The sequence below is a fragment of the Rana temporaria genome, chromosome 12 (assembly GCF_905171775.1).
Source record: "Rana temporaria chromosome 12, aRanTem1.1, whole genome shotgun sequence".
Taxonomy (NCBI): domain Eukaryota; kingdom Metazoa; phylum Chordata; class Amphibia; order Anura; family Ranidae; genus Rana; species Rana temporaria.
Genome location: NC_053500.1, coordinates 50,845,036 through 50,865,681, shown reverse-complemented (window position 1 = coordinate 50,865,681; position 20,646 = coordinate 50,845,036). Strand labels below are relative to the sequence as shown.

General features: G+C 42.5%; 1 protein-coding gene across 1 annotated transcript in view; it reads right to left on the bottom strand.

Annotated features, from left to right (window-relative positions):
- COPZ2 (COPI coat complex subunit zeta 2) overlaps positions 1-20,646 on the bottom strand; it is a 109,701-nt gene that overhangs the window by 44,159 nt on the left and 44,896 nt on the right. The window contains exons 5-6 of the mRNA XM_040331586.1: positions 7,405-7,460; positions 1,943-2,020 (exon numbers count right to left, since the gene is read on the bottom strand). Coding sequence (XP_040187520.1) covers positions 1,943-2,020; positions 7,405-7,460 — 134 coding nt within the window. The remainder of the gene's footprint in view (positions 1-1,942; positions 2,021-7,404; positions 7,461-20,646) is intronic.

Genomic DNA, 20,646 nt, shown 5'->3' with positions numbered 1-20,646 from the left:
CGGACAGTTTCCAGCGGACAAAAATTGCTTAGCATGCTAACCAATCTGTCCACTGGAAACCTGTCCGTCGGACGTGTTCGGTCGTCTGTACAGACTCACCGGACACGTCCGACCGAACGCCATCCCTCACATGCGTCGTACTGATTCGACGCATGCGTGGAAGCTTTGAACTTACAGGGCCGCCCGCGTCATCGGCGCGGCGGCCACGCCCCGCGTATTGTTTACGCGCGGATTTCTGTCTGATGGTGTGTACAACCATCAGACAGAAATCCGGCAGCGGTCGCAGCGGATCTATCGGATCGATCCGGTCGTGTGTACGGGGCCTTATAGATCAGCACTATGGCAGTTTAGAGAGGATGAGAGTGGGTTTACATCCACTTTAAGTTGACAGACAACCTTTATTACCAATAATATGTCATGTACTTAACAATGTTCCTGACATATATTTCAGCTTCCTGGATTTTTTTTTCATCTGGTCTTCTGATATGAAAGGCAGAGTGATTTAACACCTATTTAGATTTGTCATCCATGTGTCGAAATGAAAAGTATGCCGTTTGCAATAAACTTTGCATAAAATAGTTAATTTGCATTTCATTTTAATGGTTCAAAGAATGCCAGGCAAAATGGTCGGCCCTCTCGCATTTTCACTTCATCAAATCTGGGCCTCCTTGAAAAAAGTTTGGACACCCTTGTAGTAAAGTCTGCATGCACTGCAGTAAATAATGTTGCTAGTTAGATGACCAGTCCCCATCTGCTTTGTTTCTGCTAGAGGCAACAGGTTAATGGCAGCACTGTGTTCTAAATCGTTCTCTGTCTCCAGCCAAGCACCTGGCTACACACCGTTGCCAATAAAATGATACAAATGTTCCCTATTAATATACCTATTGAAAATAGCAAAGGTCTGCATACCACTGCACTGGAAACAGATAAACCCCCTCCAATTGGCTTGTGGTTTTCAAAAGGTTAAGGAAATAAAAATTGATGAAAAAACTTATGGCTGCAGCAAACCACACAGAAAAACAATTCTGCAAAACATGGTATTATTGGACAGAGTTTACCTGCTCAATATCTTATCCGTCCTTCTTGAATGACTCCTAGTGAACTGGCATAAGAGACCTTACAAAGCTAAAGCCCTCAATGCATCCCCTATCCCTCACCATCTACTCCTTTATCCTCATTTTCTTTACTATGCACATTTTTGGTCTACTTTGTTCTCCATTGGCTGTTCCATTCCTGGAGTCTATCACTTATCCTTTTTGTTTCTTTCGAAAGCCTTGTACACATAATTGGACTTTGCGCAGACAAAGCGTAAGACTGTTGTCCGAAGGGTGTCAGCCATGAACTTGTCTTGCATACAAACGGCAAAGAATTGTCGGTCAACAAACACAAAACTACGTGGTTTTTCATCTCTTTAGTGCCACCCTTTGGGCAACTTCTGCTAATGCTGTGTTATGGTTAGCATTGCTTCTGAGCATGCATGTTTTTACTTTTTGTACACACGATCGGATAATCCAACACGCATTTGTTGACGGAATTTTTTTTTAAAGCATGCTATCCAACATTTGTTGGTGGAAATCCAACAACAATTGTCAGCATACAAAATGTCAGATTTTCCGACAACAGCCTGTCATCACACAATTCCCGTTGGAAAATCCGATCCTGTGTACGGGCCTTAACAGTCATTTAAACATAATCCTTTAACTCCTATACAAAAGGAATTAAGGGGTTACATAAATGATCAGGAGAAGATTTTCTTTTAAAGTCTGAAATCCTTCTGAAGCCCCCCATTCCCACCATCATCAGTGTCATTGGATCATGACATTATACATTTATTAGGTATATAATGGTTCAGCCATGTCGTTCTACATAATGTTGCTATCCTTTTTTCCATGTATGACTGCAACAATTCAAATTAAAGAAACTAAAGAAAGTCAAGCCTTACCCCTGGTCTATTATTTCATCGAGTATCAAATAAACAGCATCCAAGTTTTCAAGTACAGAACTTCTATCCACATTTTTCCTATAGTAGAAAAAAAAGGGAAATCATTAATGCATTTATTGTGGTTCCATTATATACCTATGTACTTTATACAGATAGCTCAAAGTAAAACTTCACTTAGCCTATGCAGTAATGCAGGTCTAACCAAGCCTAACCTATGCTACTGATAGTGGCTTCAGGCAACTTTGAGGTAAGGTTTATCACAGCAACAGGCATGCCATTTAAGATATCAGGGACCTGTAGGCAGGTGCAGTCTACTTTCTCCACTGTAGGTGTCGCTCTTCCGAGACGGCATCGCAGTTGGAGAGGAAGTCAAGGGAAACTTGGCCCCTCTATGTTTTACTGGGTCACTGGGCAAGCTATCAAATTGGTTGCTGCCACCCCATGTGACTGGCAGCCATCTTGGGTCAGGCAGAGCCTATTTAAGCCCCTGGCCTGCACCCACTTTGTGAGTGAGTAGAGTAGGGACAGGTACCCCTCCTGCTAGGGACAGAACTAGCAGCAGGTAAAGATTCCTGACAAGGAGAGAAAGCTTGGGGCTAACAACTTCTCTGGACATCTTCCTGCTTAGGCACGAGACGGCCAGGCTGAAATTCTGTCCCTCCTAATGGTTGCTGTTAGTTGGCTGAAACCTACTGTCTACGTGCTGTTGGATCTGTGAGGGTTCCCAGTTGGGCTGTCTTCCCACCAGGTTAATTGTGAACTGTCTTTGCAATATTTCAATACAAGTTCTTTCATCACACTTATCATCGCCACACCTCTCTGCACCCCACTTACAGACCGATGTCCCCTGCATGATTTGAGCAACCTGTGACCAATAACAATCAGGGATTTATTTATAGAAATTGTTGGACTAATGTCACAAGCATTCGCCCAGCCATCACAATTTCTAAATGTATTTTGCTTAAAGGGGTTGTAAAGGATTTTTTTTTTTCATAATAAGCATCCTTTACCTTCATTTCTCTTTTCACTTCCTCATTGTTCGTTTTTGCTCAGAAGTTGCTCTATTTCTTCTCTGTTCTGTTCACTTCCTGCTTGTCTGATTGTTACTCACCACCGTGATGGGAGGCTTTACTGCGGGGGTCAGTGACGTGCTCGCCCCTTCCTGGGAACTACATATGTGCGGCAGGATGCTCTCTACGTGTTAGAGACTTCAAGGAGGTGTGAATTACTGGGTGTGCCGCAATGCATACTGGGAAATGTAGTTCTTACATGAACGAGCGCCGCAAACCAGGAAGTGAGTGAGAGAACAAAAACTAGAACGCCAGAGGTGATATAGATGAAGGAATTTAATAGGTATTTACTTGTTTTTTTAACAGAATCATTACACTATTCTGTCTGTCTACCTTGCAGACATTCATTTTAGGCAAAAAAAATGTTTCCTTTACAACTCCTTTGTTGATTTCCTCAGCTCCGTGTAGGGGCCATAATGCAGCATTTCCCTGATTGAAGTATTGCAGGAAAAATGCATTATGGCCACTAGATGTAACTGACAATACCAGAAAATCAAATCAATTTGTGATGGCTGGGGACTTTGTGTAAAATTTGTCAATTTTTTTTTTATAAATAATCTGAATGACTGCGTAATATGTGGGCATATAAAAAAATAAACTAATCATCATGAAATGCTCCAATTCTTAATTTAAAATCAACAGTATATATTAAGATGATTTTGGATATTAATAAAACCTGCTATTAAGAACAACTGAAAGCAGAAGGGATTGAGGGATTGATTTTTAGGAGTGTAGTAGATAGATATTTAAAGTACTCCTAAAGCTGCTCATAGACTTTAGAGCAGTAGTCTCCGAACTGCGGCCAGGGGCCGAATGTGGCCCTTTGCTTGCCTTTATCCGGCCCTTGGGGCACTATTCCCCCGCCCCCCTGACACCAATGATGGGGTTCTAATAATTCCCCCCACTGACACCAACAATGGGGCACTACTTCCCCTTATAACAAAGATAGGAAATTGTTTACTCCCACTGATGCCAGGACATTTCCTACTCCCACTGGCCATGGTCTGGCCCCCCTAGAGTCTGAAGGAGAGTAAACTGGCCCCTTGTTTAAAAAAAAAAATTGAGACCCCTGCTTTAGAGGGTTGTTGAGCATTCAGATATAACCAACATCTACTGAACATAAAGGCTCATCTGCAGAGCTGCACCAATTTCAAAAAGTTGTTTCTGCACTACTTTTTGCGATTTCAGGCCGCGATTTACAATCACATCTGTGCAGAAACCTGAACAGATGTCTCTGTAATCGCGGCCCGAAATCGGGACTGACAAGCGGGAGTGAAATCTGTTCAGCTGAACTCGCACGGTTTCACTCCCGCAGCCCAGTTGTCCATTATCACTGGTCAAAGTTGTAGCCAAGTTGCACCTATCCAGAGTTGTACAAGTGTAACTGGAGAGGTAATAACAACAGGGTTTTTCGATCCAGGGAATATCTGATTGCCTCCTGGGGGATCAGGAAGGATTTTTTTCCCCTGCTGGAGCAAATTGGATCATGCTTTAAGTTTTTGTTTTTTTTCACCTTCCTCTGGATCAACCATGGGTATAGGATTGTGTAAGGTTTTCTATTTATCTGTTTTCTATTGGTTGAATTAGATGGACTTGTGTCTTTTTTCATCTCACTGTATGCAAAAAAATTGCCTATGATTGAGAAAGGCTGAAATATTATACACTACAGGGAGTGCAGAATTATTAGGCAAATGAGTATTTTGACCACATCATCCTCTTTATGCATGTTGTCTTACTCCAAGCTGTATAGGCTCGAAAGCCTACTACCAATTAAGCATATTAGGTGATGTGCATTTCTGTAATGAGAAGGGGTGTGGTCTAATGACATCAACACCCTATATCAGGTGTGCATAATTATTAGGTAACTTCCTTTCCTTTGGCAAAATGGGTCAAAAGAAGGACTTGACAGGCTCAGAAAAGTCAAAAATAGTGAGATATCTTGCAGAGGGATGCAGCACTCTTAAAATTGCAAAGCTTCTGAAGCGTGATCATCGAACAATCAAGCGTTTCATTCAAAATAGTCAACAGGGTCGCAAGAAGCGTGTGGAAAAACCAAGGCGCAAATTAACTGCCCATGAACTGAGAAAAGTCAAGCGTGCAGCTGCCAAGATGCCACTTGCCACCAGTTTGGCCATATTTCAGAGCTGCAACATCACTGGAGAGCCCAAAAGCACAAGGTGTGCAATACTCAGAGACATGGCCAAGGTAAGAAAGGCTGAAAGACGACCACCACTGAACAAGACACACAAGCTGAAACGTCAAGACTGGGCCAAGAAATATCTCAAGACCGATTTTTCTAAGGTTTTATGGACTGATGAAATGAGAGTGAGTCTTGATGGGCCAGATGGATGGGCCCGTGGCTGGATTGGTAAAGGGCAGAGAGCTCCAGTCCGACTCAGACGCCAGCAAGGTGGTGGTGGAGTACTGGTATGGGCTGGTATCATCAAAGATGAGCTTGTGGGGCCTTTTCGGGTTGAGGATGGAGTCAAGCTCAACTCCCAGTCCTACTGCCAGTTTCTGGAAGACACCTTCTTCAAGCAGTGGTACAGGAAGAAGTCTGCATCCTTCAAGAAAACATGATTTTCATGCAGGACAATGCTCCATCACACGCGTCCAAGTACTCCAGAGCGTGGCTGGCAAGAAAGGGTATAAAAGAAGAAAAACTAATGACATGGCCTCCTTGTTCACCTGATCTGAACCCCATTGAGAACCTGTGGTCCATCATCAAATGTGAGATTTACAAGGAGGGAAAACAGTACACCTCTCTGAACAGTGTCTGGGAGGCTGCGGTTGCTGCTGCACGCAATGTTTATGGTGAACAGATCAAAACACTGACAGAATCCATGGATGGCAGGCTTTTGAGTGTCCTTGCAAAGAAAGGTGGCTATATTGGTCACTGATTTGTTTTTGTTTTGTTTTTGAATGCCAGAAATGTATATTTGTGAATGTTGAGATGTTATATTGGTTTCACTGGTAAAAATAAATAATTGAAATGGGTATATATTTTTTTTTTGTTAAGTTGCCTAATAATTATGCACAGTAATAGTCACCTGCACACACAGATATCCCCCTAAAATAGCTAAAACTAAAAACAAACTAAAAACTACTTCCAAAAATATTCAGCTTTGATATTAATGAGTTGTTTGGGTTCATTGAGAACATGGTTGTTGTTCAATAATAAAATGAATCCTCAAAAATACAACTTGCCTAATAATTCTGCACTCCCTGTATATTGTCAAAAGTATTGGGATGATCGTCCCTTACACACAAATGAACTTTAATAGCATCCCAGTCTTAGTCTGTAGGGTTCTGGGAAGGCTGTCCACAAGGTTTAGGAGTTTGTCTATGGGTATGTTTGACCATTCTTCCAGAAGCGCATTTGTGAGGTCAGGCAGTGATGTGGACAAGAAGGTCTGGCTCACAGTCTCTGCTCTATTTAATCCCAAAGGTGTTCTATCAGGTGGAGGTCAGGACTCTGTGCAGACCAGTCAAGTTCTTCCACCCCAAACTCCCTCATCCATGTCTTTATGAACCTTGTTTTGTGCACTGGTCCAACTCATTTGGTGGAGGGGGGATTATTGCATGGGGTTGTTTTTCAGGGGTTGGGCTTGGCCCCTTATTTCCATTGAAGGGAACTCTTTAGGCATCAGCATACCAAGACTTTTTGGACAATTTCATGCTCCCAAAATTGTGGGAATATTTTGGGGGTGGCCCCTTCCTGTTCCAACATGATTGCTCACCAGTGCACAAAGCAAGGTCCATAAAGACATGGATGAGCGAGTTTGGGGTGGAGGAACTTGTCCTGACCGCAACCTATAGAACACCTTTGGGATGATTAGAGAGAAGACTGCAAGCCAGGCTTTCTCGTTCACAATCAGTGCCTGACCTCACAAATTTGCTTCTGGAATAATGGTCAAGAATTCCCATAGACATACTCCTAAATCTTGTGGACAGCCTTCCCAGAACAGATGAAGCTATTATAGCTGCAAAGGGTGGGTCAACTCAATATTAAATTCCTATGCACTATGACTGGGATGCTCCTAAGGTTCATGTGTGTGTAAAGGCAGGCGTCCCAACACTTTTGGTAATATAGGTTAGCTATTGGGACTAGTTTCTAACCTGACTACATTCTCTCTAAAACAGTCAGCTGGGGCATCTGCAGGCATTTACAACAGGTTTGTCATATATGCCAATGAGTACCTTTTGAATATATAATTAAAAAGGACAAAGATGCAATTTGGGCAAGAAAACCTGTAATTTATACTCAGCCAGCTTCAGCACTCACTAATAATGTAAAGAATTAATTCCAGTAAATCCTGCTGTTACATAAAGGGCAGATTACATATTTGCTCTGCTATACGAAGACATAAAACACTCACATGTTCCACTCACCGCAGCATATGACACAGGCTCTCGCATATACAAGTCAGCGCAGACAGAAGCAGCAGCTGTAGGTAGACACAGCAATTATACTTGGAGCAATTGTTAACAAAACACACTTTGCTAAAAACAAACCACATTACCAACACCATGACAGACAAGCACCTTCACTCACCCTAGGTTCATACCTATGCGTTTTTTAGTGTGTTTGCATAAATGTACTACAGTCCATTTATCATGGGTTTTCTATGGTACAAGTTCATATCTATGAGTTTTGCGGCCAGTGCGTTTTTGGAAAGGGTCAGGGACTTTGTTCCCACGATTTGCAGGTAATAGACTTCAATTGAACCGCACCAGAAATGCAAGGGTTGTGTTTGTGATGAGATTTTTGATGTGTTTTATGGTATTTATTTTAACACTGTATATAGGCTGGTTGCTAAGCAGGGTCGGGAAGCTGAATGTAAAAAAAAAATTTAAATTTAAAAAAAAGAAAAGGCAAAAAAAAGAAATGGCGTGGGGTCCCCCCCAAAATCCATACCAGACCCTTATCCAAGCATGACAGGTCAGAAAAGGGAGAGAACGAGTGAGTGACCCCTCATGGGGGGATAGGTGCCTGGGGGGGGTCTCTTCCCATCCGCAACACCCTGACACCCACCCTGCTCGGTGTTTGTCAGGGTCTGCGGGCAGGGGGCTTATCGGAATCTGGAAGATCCCGCCCCCCCCCCCATGTGAATGGGTATCGGGTACATCGTACCACTACCCATTCACCTCAAACAGCAGTGAAATGTAAAAAAAACAATAAAAAGTTTTTTGACCTACCTCATCACCAGTTACCTGCTAAAAAAAGCCACTCTTCTGTGTCTTTTTTCCTCTATTGTGTTGACACACCCTGTGTGGCATCTCTTATATAGCCATGGGGTGTGGCCATCCAACGTCATCACAAGGGGGTGCACCCCCGAGTGATGTCATCGGATGGCCACGTTGGTTTTTTTTCGTGATTTTTTTTCTTGGCGGCAATTTGTTTTTGTTTTTACAGCTGATGACTCATCGGTTGTTAAGGACACTGTAGCCGGCTTCCCAGCCCCCTCCTTAGCAGCCAGCTATATACAATGTGTTTAACCACTTCAGTGCTGGGTACTTTCACCCCCCTCCTTCCCAGACCAATTTTCAGCTTTTTAGTGCTGCCGCACTTTTTTTTTTCTTTTTAATTGTATTTATTGATTTTATCATGACAAATACCAACACAACAAGGCCCAACGGGACGTACACACAAAGAAACTATATACAATTCTTCAGCATTGGCTCCTGCCCCCACCCACCAGACCTCACACAGTGATCAGGACAATACAATTAGAAAGGCCACCAACTCTCAGTTATAATCAATATTCTAAACAGACACGTCAATCAGTTATAGACATATTCCACCCATAACAACTCCTGCTACATGTGCACTCTATTAGACGCCCCTCAGTCCACCGCCGTAAATTCACTGTTCATCCAGCTGCCCCATACCTTATCAAATTTCTGAGGTATACCCCTACTGATGTATGTAACTTTGTAAAGAGGTGCAGCCCTATTAACCACACCCTTCCACGCTGATACAGAAGGAAGATTAGGCTTTTTCCATGACAGTACTATAATTTTCCTGGTGTAATAGATTAGAATGGTCAGCAGAGTACGAGTCACTCTCCTCGGGGCTAGATTATCCACCAAACCCAAAAGGCACACCTCTATGGTGGGCTGTATGTGAATAGCGGTTACTTCCTCTATAGTGCTGCCACACTTTGAATGAAAATTGCGCAGTCATGTAACACTGTACTCAAATTAAATTTGTATCATTTTTTTAACACAAATAGAGCTTTTTTTGGTGGTATTTAATCAGTGGCTTTTATTTTTTACACTACAGAGTTTTTTCTTAGTTTCGGTTATACAATTTTGCAAATAAGTAATTTCTCTTGATAAATTTTGACCAAAAATGATGCTGTTTTTCTTTGGGAAAAATAACCCAAGTCATGCCTTGTACACACGATCGATTTTCCCGGTGGTAAAAAGTCCTCCGGGAAAACCAAAAACCTGTGCTCAGTAGCTTTTCCCTCCTACAAACGTCCGGGTTTCCCGACAGGAAAACTGCCATGAAAGTTTTGGTTGGAAAAACTGTCCATGTGTATGCTCTCCACCTCAGGTTTTCCCCACAGGGAAACTGCTGGCTTAAAAACCGTCGGGAACATGTTCTCTTTTTTCCCCACCGGGATTCCGGGCGGTTTACCTGTCGGGAAAACTGCGATGGAGCATACACACAGCCGGGATTCCTGGCCAGAAGCTCTCATGGCAGTTTTCCTGCCAGGAAAATCGGTCATGTGCACGAGGCATTAGTGTTTATTTTGCAGTGATGGGGGACAGACAGACGTTTTATGGGGACACTGAAATGTGTATGGGGACAGGGGTATCAGTGCACTGCCACCCTCCCACTACCAGCGGATGCCTGATCCCTTTCTCCCAGCACCACTACTCTCTTTAGGAAAGGTGACCACAAAGAGGGAAGAAAGGACTCCCCTGCCAACCCAAACTTCCTGGTTGGGTGGTGTAGTTATAGAAGAACAGGGTTTATGATATAGGCAAGCACGGGATTTATTCACTGAATATTATTTCACTGTATATTTTATTTTATTTTTGGCGCCGTTCAAAACATACTATAGGCAAGGCCTCAAGATTCAGGACCTATTATATAGCTCAGGGATATGCAATTAGCGGACCTCGAGCTACAATTCCCATGAGGCATAGCAAAACTCTGACAGCCGCAAGCATGACACCCAGAGGCAGTGGCATGAGGGGACTTGTAGTTTTGCAACAGCTGGAGGTAATTGCATATGTCTGATATAGCTGAAACCAGATCCAGACAGGTTATGCTACAAGAGAAAAATTACGGTAAGCTAGGATATCTGATAACATGCATAAAAACTATGCAGTCTGGAAATCCTGGATCACAAATTTCCTTCCTTCAGGTTACACCACAGAACTTTCTAACCTCTAGATCCTCATCTCCCCATCTCTTACCCTCTTTCTTTCCTAAGCTTCCCTTCCAATCAACTTCTACTAAGTGGCTGGATTGCTTTTCACAAGATGGTATAACAAACATTCAGGAGGCACTACTGCCTGACGATACTGCCTGTTTTTTTTTTTTTTCATGTGTACTGTATGATTTTTGTTGATAGACCTGTCCATTTTCAAACATGATGGACACCTTGGACAAAGGTCCTTTTGGGTACTAGATAGAATCCACAAAGAGGAATTTAGATAAGAGTTTATCACAATTGGAAAGCAAGTGAATCTATAGACTGATGACACACATTCCATCAGGTCTGAATAATTCAATAATTTTTGCTTGCTTTTTGTGAAAACAATTAAATTAGACAGTAGAGATCAATTTTTTTCTCTCTTTTGTACAGCTCAAGTGTTTATTTAGATAGTGCTGTAAATTAAATATACAGTACTGTTCAAAAGTTTAAAGGGTCACTAAAGGAAAAAAAATGTTTTGCTGAAATGACTGTTTACAGGGTATAGAGACATAAAAGTTAACTGATTCCTTTTAAAAATGATTACAAATAGATACAAATCAATCATATAATGTGCCTGCAGGTTAGTTTCACTTTTAAACTGGTTTCATGTTCCTGTAAACTAGAGAGACACACAGAACAAAAACAAACAAATCCATGGCAATGTTTTGTTTTTAAAATGAATCTGATTGGTTCTGTTAAGTTTTAGACACACAGTAATGACAGCTTAGACCACAGTGAAAAGCTCCCAGTACTGTGATTATAAGGATACAGACAACCAGGAAGTGTGGAGATCAGAGAAGAATTACAGCAACATCAAAGCAAAAACGAACAATAAGGACATGAAACCAGTACTGCAGTAAGGTACAGGAAGCTATTTAGCTAGAAAAAAAAATCCTTTAGTGATCCTTTAAATGATGTAGCAGTAAATTAAAAATACTTTCAGAAATAGAAGTGTTGATAGTTTTTTTTATCAATTAACAAAATGGAAAGTTAATGAACAGAAGAGAAAATCAAATCAATATTTGGTGTGACCACCTTTTGCCTTCAAAACAGCCTCAATTTTTCTGGATACACTTGCACACAGTTTTTGAAGGAACTCGGTAGGAAGGCTGTTAAAAACATGTTGGAGAACTGACCACAGATCTGTTGATGTATGTGCCTCAAATCCTTCTGGCTCTTCATGCAATCCCAGACAGACTCAATGTTGAGATCAGGGCTCTGTGGGGGCCAAACCATTACTTCCAGGACTCCTTGTTCTTATTTACATTGAAGACAGTTCTTAAAGCGAAGTTCCACCCACTTTTTCATCTTAAAGCGGAGGTCTGCCTAAAAAAAAAATATTAAAAGCCAGCAGCTACAAATACTGCAGCTGCTGACTTTTAATACATGGACACTTACCTGTCCAGGGTGCACGCGATGTCGGCAGCTGAAGCCGATCAGTTGCTCGTCTCTCGACTGCCCCCGCCGCCATCCTCGGTGAGGGACTCAGTTAGTGAAGCCTTGCGGCTTCACTTCCTGGTTCACAACTGTGCATGCGCGAGTCGCGATGCACATCCTCACTGGTCCCTGCTGTCTTCTGGGACCTGTGTGTTTCCCAGAAGACAGCGGGGAGGACAGTGTAGGCACAGGAAGTGGCCTAGGTCACCGCAGCGATCTATGCCAGGAAGTGGGAGCAAATACCTGTATTACACAGATATCTGCTCTCTCCTCCCCTTTGAAAGGTGCCAAATGTGACACCGGAGGGGTAGATTCCAAAAAGTGGAAGTTCAATTTTTGGGTGGAACTCCACTTTAACACGTTCAGCTTCAGAATTCCCCAAAAAACAGCATTAGACATTTTTAATTTTCTTTCTTTACCTTGCTTTCTTCCTGTTTCCCCCCTCTGCAGCGATGTACGTCACCTGGCTCCTGGGAGATGTGTGTCATGATTCCCAGGAGTCAGTGGGCATCGCTGCCTGTTAGCATCTCAATATTACAAAACCGGAAATGATTAGGTTTTATTCGATTAGGTTCATTGCAATAACAATGGGGTGGGCACTTCCTCCGACGACGCCTGTTGTGATGTCACCCCGAGACAATCCCTGCGCTGCGCCCTGTGTGTAATGCACATGCTTAAGATCAGGAGGTGCATGCTGGGTAGCCAGCAGCACCTTATCCCAGGAAAAGAGTACTAGTGATCTTTACATGCCCAGAATCAAGATGGATGCACGCAGTAAAGGAAAGACAAAGGTTATTTTTTACAAAAAAACATGACATACAGTGGCGGATTTACTAACAACATCCTTTATAGAATGTGATTAATAAGAGCAAAACGGGTGCCTTTTAAAAAAAAAAAAAAAAAGTGGGTGGAACTCCGCTTTAATGACATTGCCTGCATGTCATTGTCCTGCTGCAGAATACATTTTGGGGCAATCACACGACTTCCTGATGGTATGGCATGATGGATAATTATCTGCCTGTATTTCTCGGAGTTGAGAATCCTGTGGCTAAGTGAGCGAATGACCCCCAAATGCTGAAGAGAAGTGACAGTGTGTAGCTCTTCAACTCCTGAAGGAGTACAAGCCACCAGCAGCATTAGGAATCCTATGGGACATACAGTGTGTGCAGTGCAGCCAGCAACTTGTGCAGCAAAGCAGCCTGAAGTGCAGCCAGCAATGTGTGAAGTGCAGCCAGAAGTTGAGAATTCCAAGTTATTCAGTTGTAGCTCATCAGGGTATTCCGTGCTCCCTATCCCTATCCAAGTTCATATTCCAATAAGAAACATAAAAAGAACCCCTAGACCAGTGATGGCGAACGCGTGGCACGCGTGCCGCTCCCGGCACGGCAAGCTGTTTTGGTGGGCACGCGGTGACAATGCAGAAATGTCAAAGAAAAAAAAATTAAATCGTCAACCGCAACTAGAAACTACATTTCCCACACTACCCTGTGCTAGCGGTGACGTGTCCGAGTGGGCGTAACTTAGAATGAGCGCCCGGAGGTCACGTGTTAGCTTGCTACCCAATGAAAGCTCTCAGATCATCCACTGCCTGACGTGCTGCTGGGCGTGACTGGGAGCATGAGGAGAAGACGCACGGCGGGAAAGAGCTGCAAGACTCGTGAAGCCATCTTCTTCATTGCGCAGTTTGATTCAGCTGCAGACAAAGGTAAGAATACTTATTACTCGAATACTATTTAGACATGGGATACCTGGGTCGTTTTATGACGTCTATTATGGGTTGCCCTGCTAACATCACCCAATCTAAAATGTAAAATTTTGCTGAACAATTACTTTAGCTAATCTCGCTGGTGGGTGTTCTGACAGTTGCTGACTGACTTGGGAAACTTTGTTCTGCAAACATATTACCCCCCTCATTGCTGTTATTGGGTCTAGTTGTCCTTTGCAAACATATTACCCCCCTCATTGCAAATGACACCTATGCCCAATAACAGCAATGAGGGAGGTAATATGTTTGCAAATGACACCTAGGCCCAAAAACAGCAATGAGGGAGGTAATATGTTTGCTGTTATTGGGCATAGGTGTCATTTGCAAACATATTACCTCCCTCATTGCTGTTATTGGGCATAGGTGTCATTTGCAATGAGGGGGGTAATATGTTTGCAAATGACACCCAGGCCCAATAACAGCAATGAGGGGGGTAATATGTTTGCAAAGGACACCTAGGCCCAATAAAAGCAATGAGGGGGGTAATATGTTTGCAAATGACACCCAGGCCCAATAACAGCAATGAGGGGGGTAATATGTTTGCTGTTATTGGGCCTAGGTGTCATTTGCAAACATATTACCCCCCTCATTGCTGTTATTGGGTCTAGGTGTCCTTTGCAAACATATTACCCCCCTCATTGCAAATGAGGGGGGTAATATGTTTGCAAATGACACCTAGGCCCAATAACAGCAATGAGGGGGGTAATATGTTTGCAAAGGACACCTAGGCCCAATAAAAGCAATGAGGGGGGTAATATGTTTGCAAATTACACCCAGGCCCAATAACAGCAATGAGGGGGGTAATATGTTTGCTGTTATTGGGCCTAGGTGTCATTTGCAAACATATTACCCCCCTCATTGCTGTTATTGGGTCTAGGTGTCCTTTGCAAACATATTACCCCCCTCATTGCAAATGAGGGGGGTAATATGTTTGCAAATGACACCTAGGCCCAATAACAGCAATGAGGGGGGTAATATGTTTGCAAATGACACCTAGGCCCAAAAACAGCAATGAGGGAGGTAATATGTTTGCTGTTATTGGGCATAGGTGTCATTTGCAAACATATAACCCCCATCATTGCTGTTATTGGGCCTGTGTCCTGGCCTATGGACAACAATGACACACTTTTTTTTTTTTTCATTTTAGCCCTTTGGATTCTTCTTTGCAATTCTTGTAGAATCTACAGCAGCTTCCAGACCCAGCAGAGCGGTGTCAGCAGCGGCACAGCGCGACTTCTTGTTTCACAGGACATTGGACGATTTGAGCTTATATCTGTCTACATTAAAAAAAGTAAGTTGCTAAGGGTCACATCTGGCCCCCGGGCTACGGTAGTTTCCTGTGTCCCTATGGACAACAATGAAAACATATTTTTTTTTTCATTACAGCCCTCTCTCCGGGATTCTACTTTGCAAATCTTGTAGAATGTACAGCAGCTTTCAGACCCAGCAGAGCGGTGTCAGCAGCGGCACAGCACGCCTTGTTGTTTCACAGGACATTGGACGATTTGAGCTTATATCTGTCTACATTACAGAAACGTAAGTTGCTAAGGGTCACATCTGGCCCCCGGGCTATGGTAGTTTCCTGTGTCCCTATGGACAACAATGAAAACATATTTTTTTTTTCATTACAGCCCTCTCTTTGGGATTCTTCTTTGCAATTCAGAATCTACAGCAGCTTCCAGACCCAGCATAGCGGTGTCAGCAGCGGCACAGCGCGACTTCTTGTTTCACAGGATATTGGACGATGTATATCTGTCTACAAAACCGTGAGTTGTTCTACCTTTTTTGTGAAATGTTGCAATAATATTTTTGGTATAGGTAGGTAGGGATAGATTTGTATTGGGTGCTTCATCCATCCTTATTTTATACATTTTGTGTTTTTTGTAGACATGAACAACCAAAAATGAGTACATCAAAAAAAGCAAAATTAAAAACAGATAGTGGAAGATCATTCCAAGAGACCTGGACACAGTCATTTGGAGTGATTGAACGCAATGGGAAAGCGTTATGTGTTCTGTGTAGTGAAAGTGTGGTATCTCGCACATCTAGTGTCAAACGTCATTTTGATACCAACCACAAAAGTGTTGCCGAACTTGGTGTAGCTGAAAGAAAAGAGTTTCTTGATGGGAAATTGAAGAGATATCACTGCCAGTATCGTAGTTTTTGCAACTATCTTTCTAAAACAAATTATCTGGCAAATGCCAGCTTTGAAATTTCACTGTGCATAGCAAAACATGGAAAGCCCCTCTCTGATGGCGATTTTATCAAAACGGCCATGTTGGCTGTGAGTAATTCCCTTTTTCATGAATTTCCAAACAAGGACAAAATTAAGCAACGAATCTCTGAAATGCCACTTAGCAGAAATACTGTTAAAGATAGAGTCCTGCGTATGGCAAGTGATGTTAGTCAGCAGCTCACCACTGACTTACAAAAGGCAGCCTGTTACTCCATGTGCTTGGATGAAAGCACAGACATAAATAATCATGCAAGGCTAGCAGTAATTTTGCGTTATGCTGTTGGTGACACCATGAGAGAGGAGCTCATGAAACTGTTGTCTTTGCCTGGAAGAACACAAGGGATAGATATCTACAATGCTGTGATGGAGGCTTTTGTCTCACAAGACATAAGGCCAGAAAAAGTGGTTTCAGTTACTAGTGACGGGGCACCTTCCATGGTGGGGGTAACATCTGGTTTCATACAGTTTTTTGTCAAAGAAGCAAAGCACCCAGTCATTCAATTTCATTGTATTATACATCAAGAAGCTCTTTGTGCCAAGGAAAGCAGCAAAATATTAGACGATATCCTCAAGGATGTCACAAAAATGGTGAATTACATCATGGCTCGTGCTCTTAATTTTCGACAGTTTCAAGCACTTCTTGATGAGGTACAGGCACAGTATAATACTTTACTTATGTACAATAATGTACGATGGCTAAGCAGAGGACGGGTCTTGGAGAGATTTGTAGCCTGTTTGGATGAAATTAGGCTGTTTATGAATGACAAGGGGCAGGAATATCCACAGCTCACTGATATGACCTGGCTCACCAATCTCATGTTTTTTACTGATTTTACAATACACTTCAATGTCCTGAACAAAAAACTGCAAGGTTTAGGGAAAACAGCAGAAAGAATGTTTTGTGATATCAGAACATTTGAGAGAAAACTGCAGGTTTTTGAAAGAGACCTTGAAAGTGGGCAGCTGAAATATTTTCCCAATCTAAAAATGCATTTGGAAAATTCTACAACATTTACAGACAATCCAAACCATCATGAAATCTACAAAGAATTTTCTAGCATTATAGCAGTTGCAAAGGAGAATTTTGGCAACAGATTTGTACAGTTCCGTAAGATGGAAACAACCCTGAGTTTTCTTACTTCTCCAGATAAAGCCAAATTTGAAGAACTTGATCTTTCCTGCTTACACTGGTTAGATTTAGAAAATTTGGAAATGGAGCTACTGGAATTTCAAGAAAGCTCTATCTGGAAAAATAAATTCTCTGACCTGCGTGCCACTCTTGAAAAGATGGAGTGTGAAGGGATGACCAAAGACAGCACAGTTGCTAGTTCAGAAAATGAAATACTTAAAGTGTGGAATTCTCTGCCAAATAATTTTAAGGCAATGAAAACACTTGGGATTGCTTTCCTTACTTTGTTTGGGTCATCCTATGCTTGTGAGCAGCTGTTTTCAGCATTGAATTATATCAAATGTGATGCCAGAAATAGACTAACAGATGATTTGAGTGCTGTATGTGTTGCTCTCAAACTAACGGAGTATGAGCCAAGGTTTGACAAGTTATCAGCATGCATACAACAGCAAAAATCACATTAATTGTGCAAAAGCCCAGCCAAGGCATCTTTAAAAATGCCCAGCCAAGGTATCTTTAAAAATGCCCACTGCTCTGCTGGGTCTGGAAGCTGCTGTAGATTCTAATCTACAAGAATTGCAAAGAAGAATCCAAAGGGCTAAAATGAAAAAAACAAAAATGTGTCATTGCATCTTTACCAATGCCCAGCCAAGGCATCTTTACCAATGCCCAGACAAGGCATCTTTACCAATGCCCAGCCAAGGCATCTTTAAAAATGCCCAGCAATGGCATCTTTAATAATGCCCAGGCAAGGCATCTTTACCAATGCCCAGCCAAGGCATCTTTAAAAATGCCCAGCAATGGCATCTTTAATAATGCCCAGGCAAGGCATCTTTACCAATGCCCAGCCAAGGCATCTTTAAAAATGCCCAGCAATGGCATCTTTAATAATGCCCAGGCAAGGCATCTTTACCAATGCCCAGCCAAGGCATCTTTAAAAATGCCCAGCCAAGGTATCTTTAAAAATGCCCACTGCTCTGCTGGGTCTGGAAGCTGCTGTAGATTCTAATCTACAAGAATTGCAAAGAAGAATCCAAAGGGCTAAAATGAAAAAAACAAAAATGTGTCATTGCATCTTTACCAATGCCCAGCCAAGGCATCTTTACCAATGCCCAGACAAGGCATCTTTACCAATGCCCAGCCAAGGCATCTTTAAAAATGCCCAGCAATGGCATCTTTAATAATGCCCAGGCAAGGCATCTTTACCAATGCCCAGCCAAGGCATCTTTAAAAATGCCCAGTCATGGCATCTTTAATAATGCCCAGCCATGGCATCTTTACCAATGCCCAGCTAAGGCATCTTTACCAATGCCCAGCCAAGGCATCTTTAATAATGCCCAGCAATAGATCATTAGACTCATCCTCTGCTTATGTTCAATAATGTCTTTTAGCTATGCAAAGTATACTGTGCCTGTACCCATCACAGCATTGTAGATCTCTATCCCTTGTGTAAGCAAATGCATCTTTACCAATGCCCAGCCAAGGCATCTAATGCCCAGCCAAGGCATCTTTACCAATCTTTACCAATGCCCAGACAAGGCATCTTTAAAAATGCCCAGCAATGGCATCTTTAAAGATGCCTTACCAAGGCATCTTTAATAATGCCCAGCAAAGCCATCTTTGGAAATGCCCAGCAAAGCCATCTTTGGAAATGCCCAGCAAAGCCATCTTTGGAAATGCCCAGCAAAGCCATCTTTGGAAATGCCCAGCAAAGCCATCTTTGGAAATGCCCAGCAAAGCCATCTTTGGAAATGCCCAGCAAAGCCATCTTTGGAAATGCCCAGCAAAGCCATCTTTGGAAATGCCCAGCAAAGCCATCTTTGGAAATGCCCAGCAAAGTCATCTTTGAAAATGCCCAGCAAAGTCATCTTTGAAAATGGCCAGCAAAGTCATCTTTGAAAATGCCCAGCAAAGCCATCTTTGGAAATGCCCAGCAAAGCCATCTTTGAAAATGCCTAGCAAAGGCATCCTTACCAGCGATCAGCAAAGGCATCTTTACCAGCGATCTGCAAATGTATCCTTATCCAAAAATACATGCACAAGTACAGTTGTTGAGAATCTTTTTCAATAAAAAAAAAATGTTTAATAGAAAGCTCTGTTATTGTGTTTTTCTTTTAAAACAAAAGCTGTTAATTAGTTTGGACAAGTGTACGAGTTGATTTTTCTAAACGAAAACCTTGGTATTCATGTTTAATTGCAGTGTTGGCACTTCAAAAAAAAATTAGGTTTTGTGTTGCAGTTTGGGCACTCGGGCTCAAAAAGGTTCGCCATCACTGCCCTAGACTGTTTCCTGAGCAGGTGGAAGAATGAAGAAAATGCTGTGCTTGGCTGTGTGCACGCCGTAAAGGGGGAAATAGGACCAAATTGGGGTGCGAATATATATATATATATATATATATATATATATATATATATATATATAGTAGCAGGACGAGTCTTTGCCACTGTTTAATAGGATGGCTTACACCAAATTTTGAAAGAAGCAAGCACACTAATGGCTCAGTTGTTTGCTGGCTTCATATGAGAGCCAGAGTTAGAGCTCAGGGAGCTCCCGAAGAGGTCAGTGATTGTGAAGGAGATGAAGTGCACATCTACACCATGCCGTCCAGGACTGGACAGGCCAATAAGCTGAGAGACAGAGTCTCACCCAGGGGTGAAAGATGCCCCAATCCAGAGGCCTGAGTCTGAGAGAAAGAAGGCGGGGGACAAGGTCTCACCTGGAATTCATAGGTGCTTCACGTCAAAGGCCCGAGCCTGAGAGAGAAACCATTTGGGACAGAGCAGCTAGGGAGCTGCAAGAAAAGATGCAGAGCGGAGGTTCAGCATCTATGTGTGTAATTTAATCTTGGCATAAATACAGTTGTTCTGTGACGCCCTCAGGGGTTTGTTAGAAAACCTTATTGAACAAACAGCATCATAAAGGCCAAGGAACACACCAGACAGGTCAGGGATAAAGTTGTGGAGAAGCTTAAAGTATGGTTAGGTTATAAAAAAAATCCCAAGCTTTGAACATCTCACAGAGCATTCTTCAACCTATTATCCTAAAATGGAAAGAGTATGGCACAACTGCAAACCTACAGACCCACAAATCCGGCCTTTATAGAAGAGTGACAAGAAGAAATCCATTTGAAAAAAGCCACAAGGAGTTGTGTTTGCAGTTTTTGAGAAGCCATGTGGGGGACACAGCAAACATGTGGAAGAAGGTGCTCTGGACAGATGAGACCAAAATTTTACTTTTTGGCCTAAAAGCAAAACTAATACTGCACATTGCTCTGAACACACCATCCCTACTGTGAAACATGGTGGTGTTGGCATCATGTTGGGAGAATGCTTTTTCTCAGCAGGGACAGGGAAGCTAATCAGAGTTGATGGGAAGATGGATGGAGCCAAATACAGGGCAATCTTAGAAGAACACCTGTTTAGAGTCAGAAAAAGACTTGACTGGGATGGAGGTTCACCTTCCAGCAGGACAACGACCCTAAACATACAGCCAGAGCTACAATGGAATGGTTTAGATCAAAGCATATTTATGTGTTTGAATGGCCCAGTCAAAGTCCAGGCCTAAATCTAATTGAAAATCTGTGGCAAGACTTGAAAGTTGTTGTTCACAGATGCTCTCCATCCAATTTGA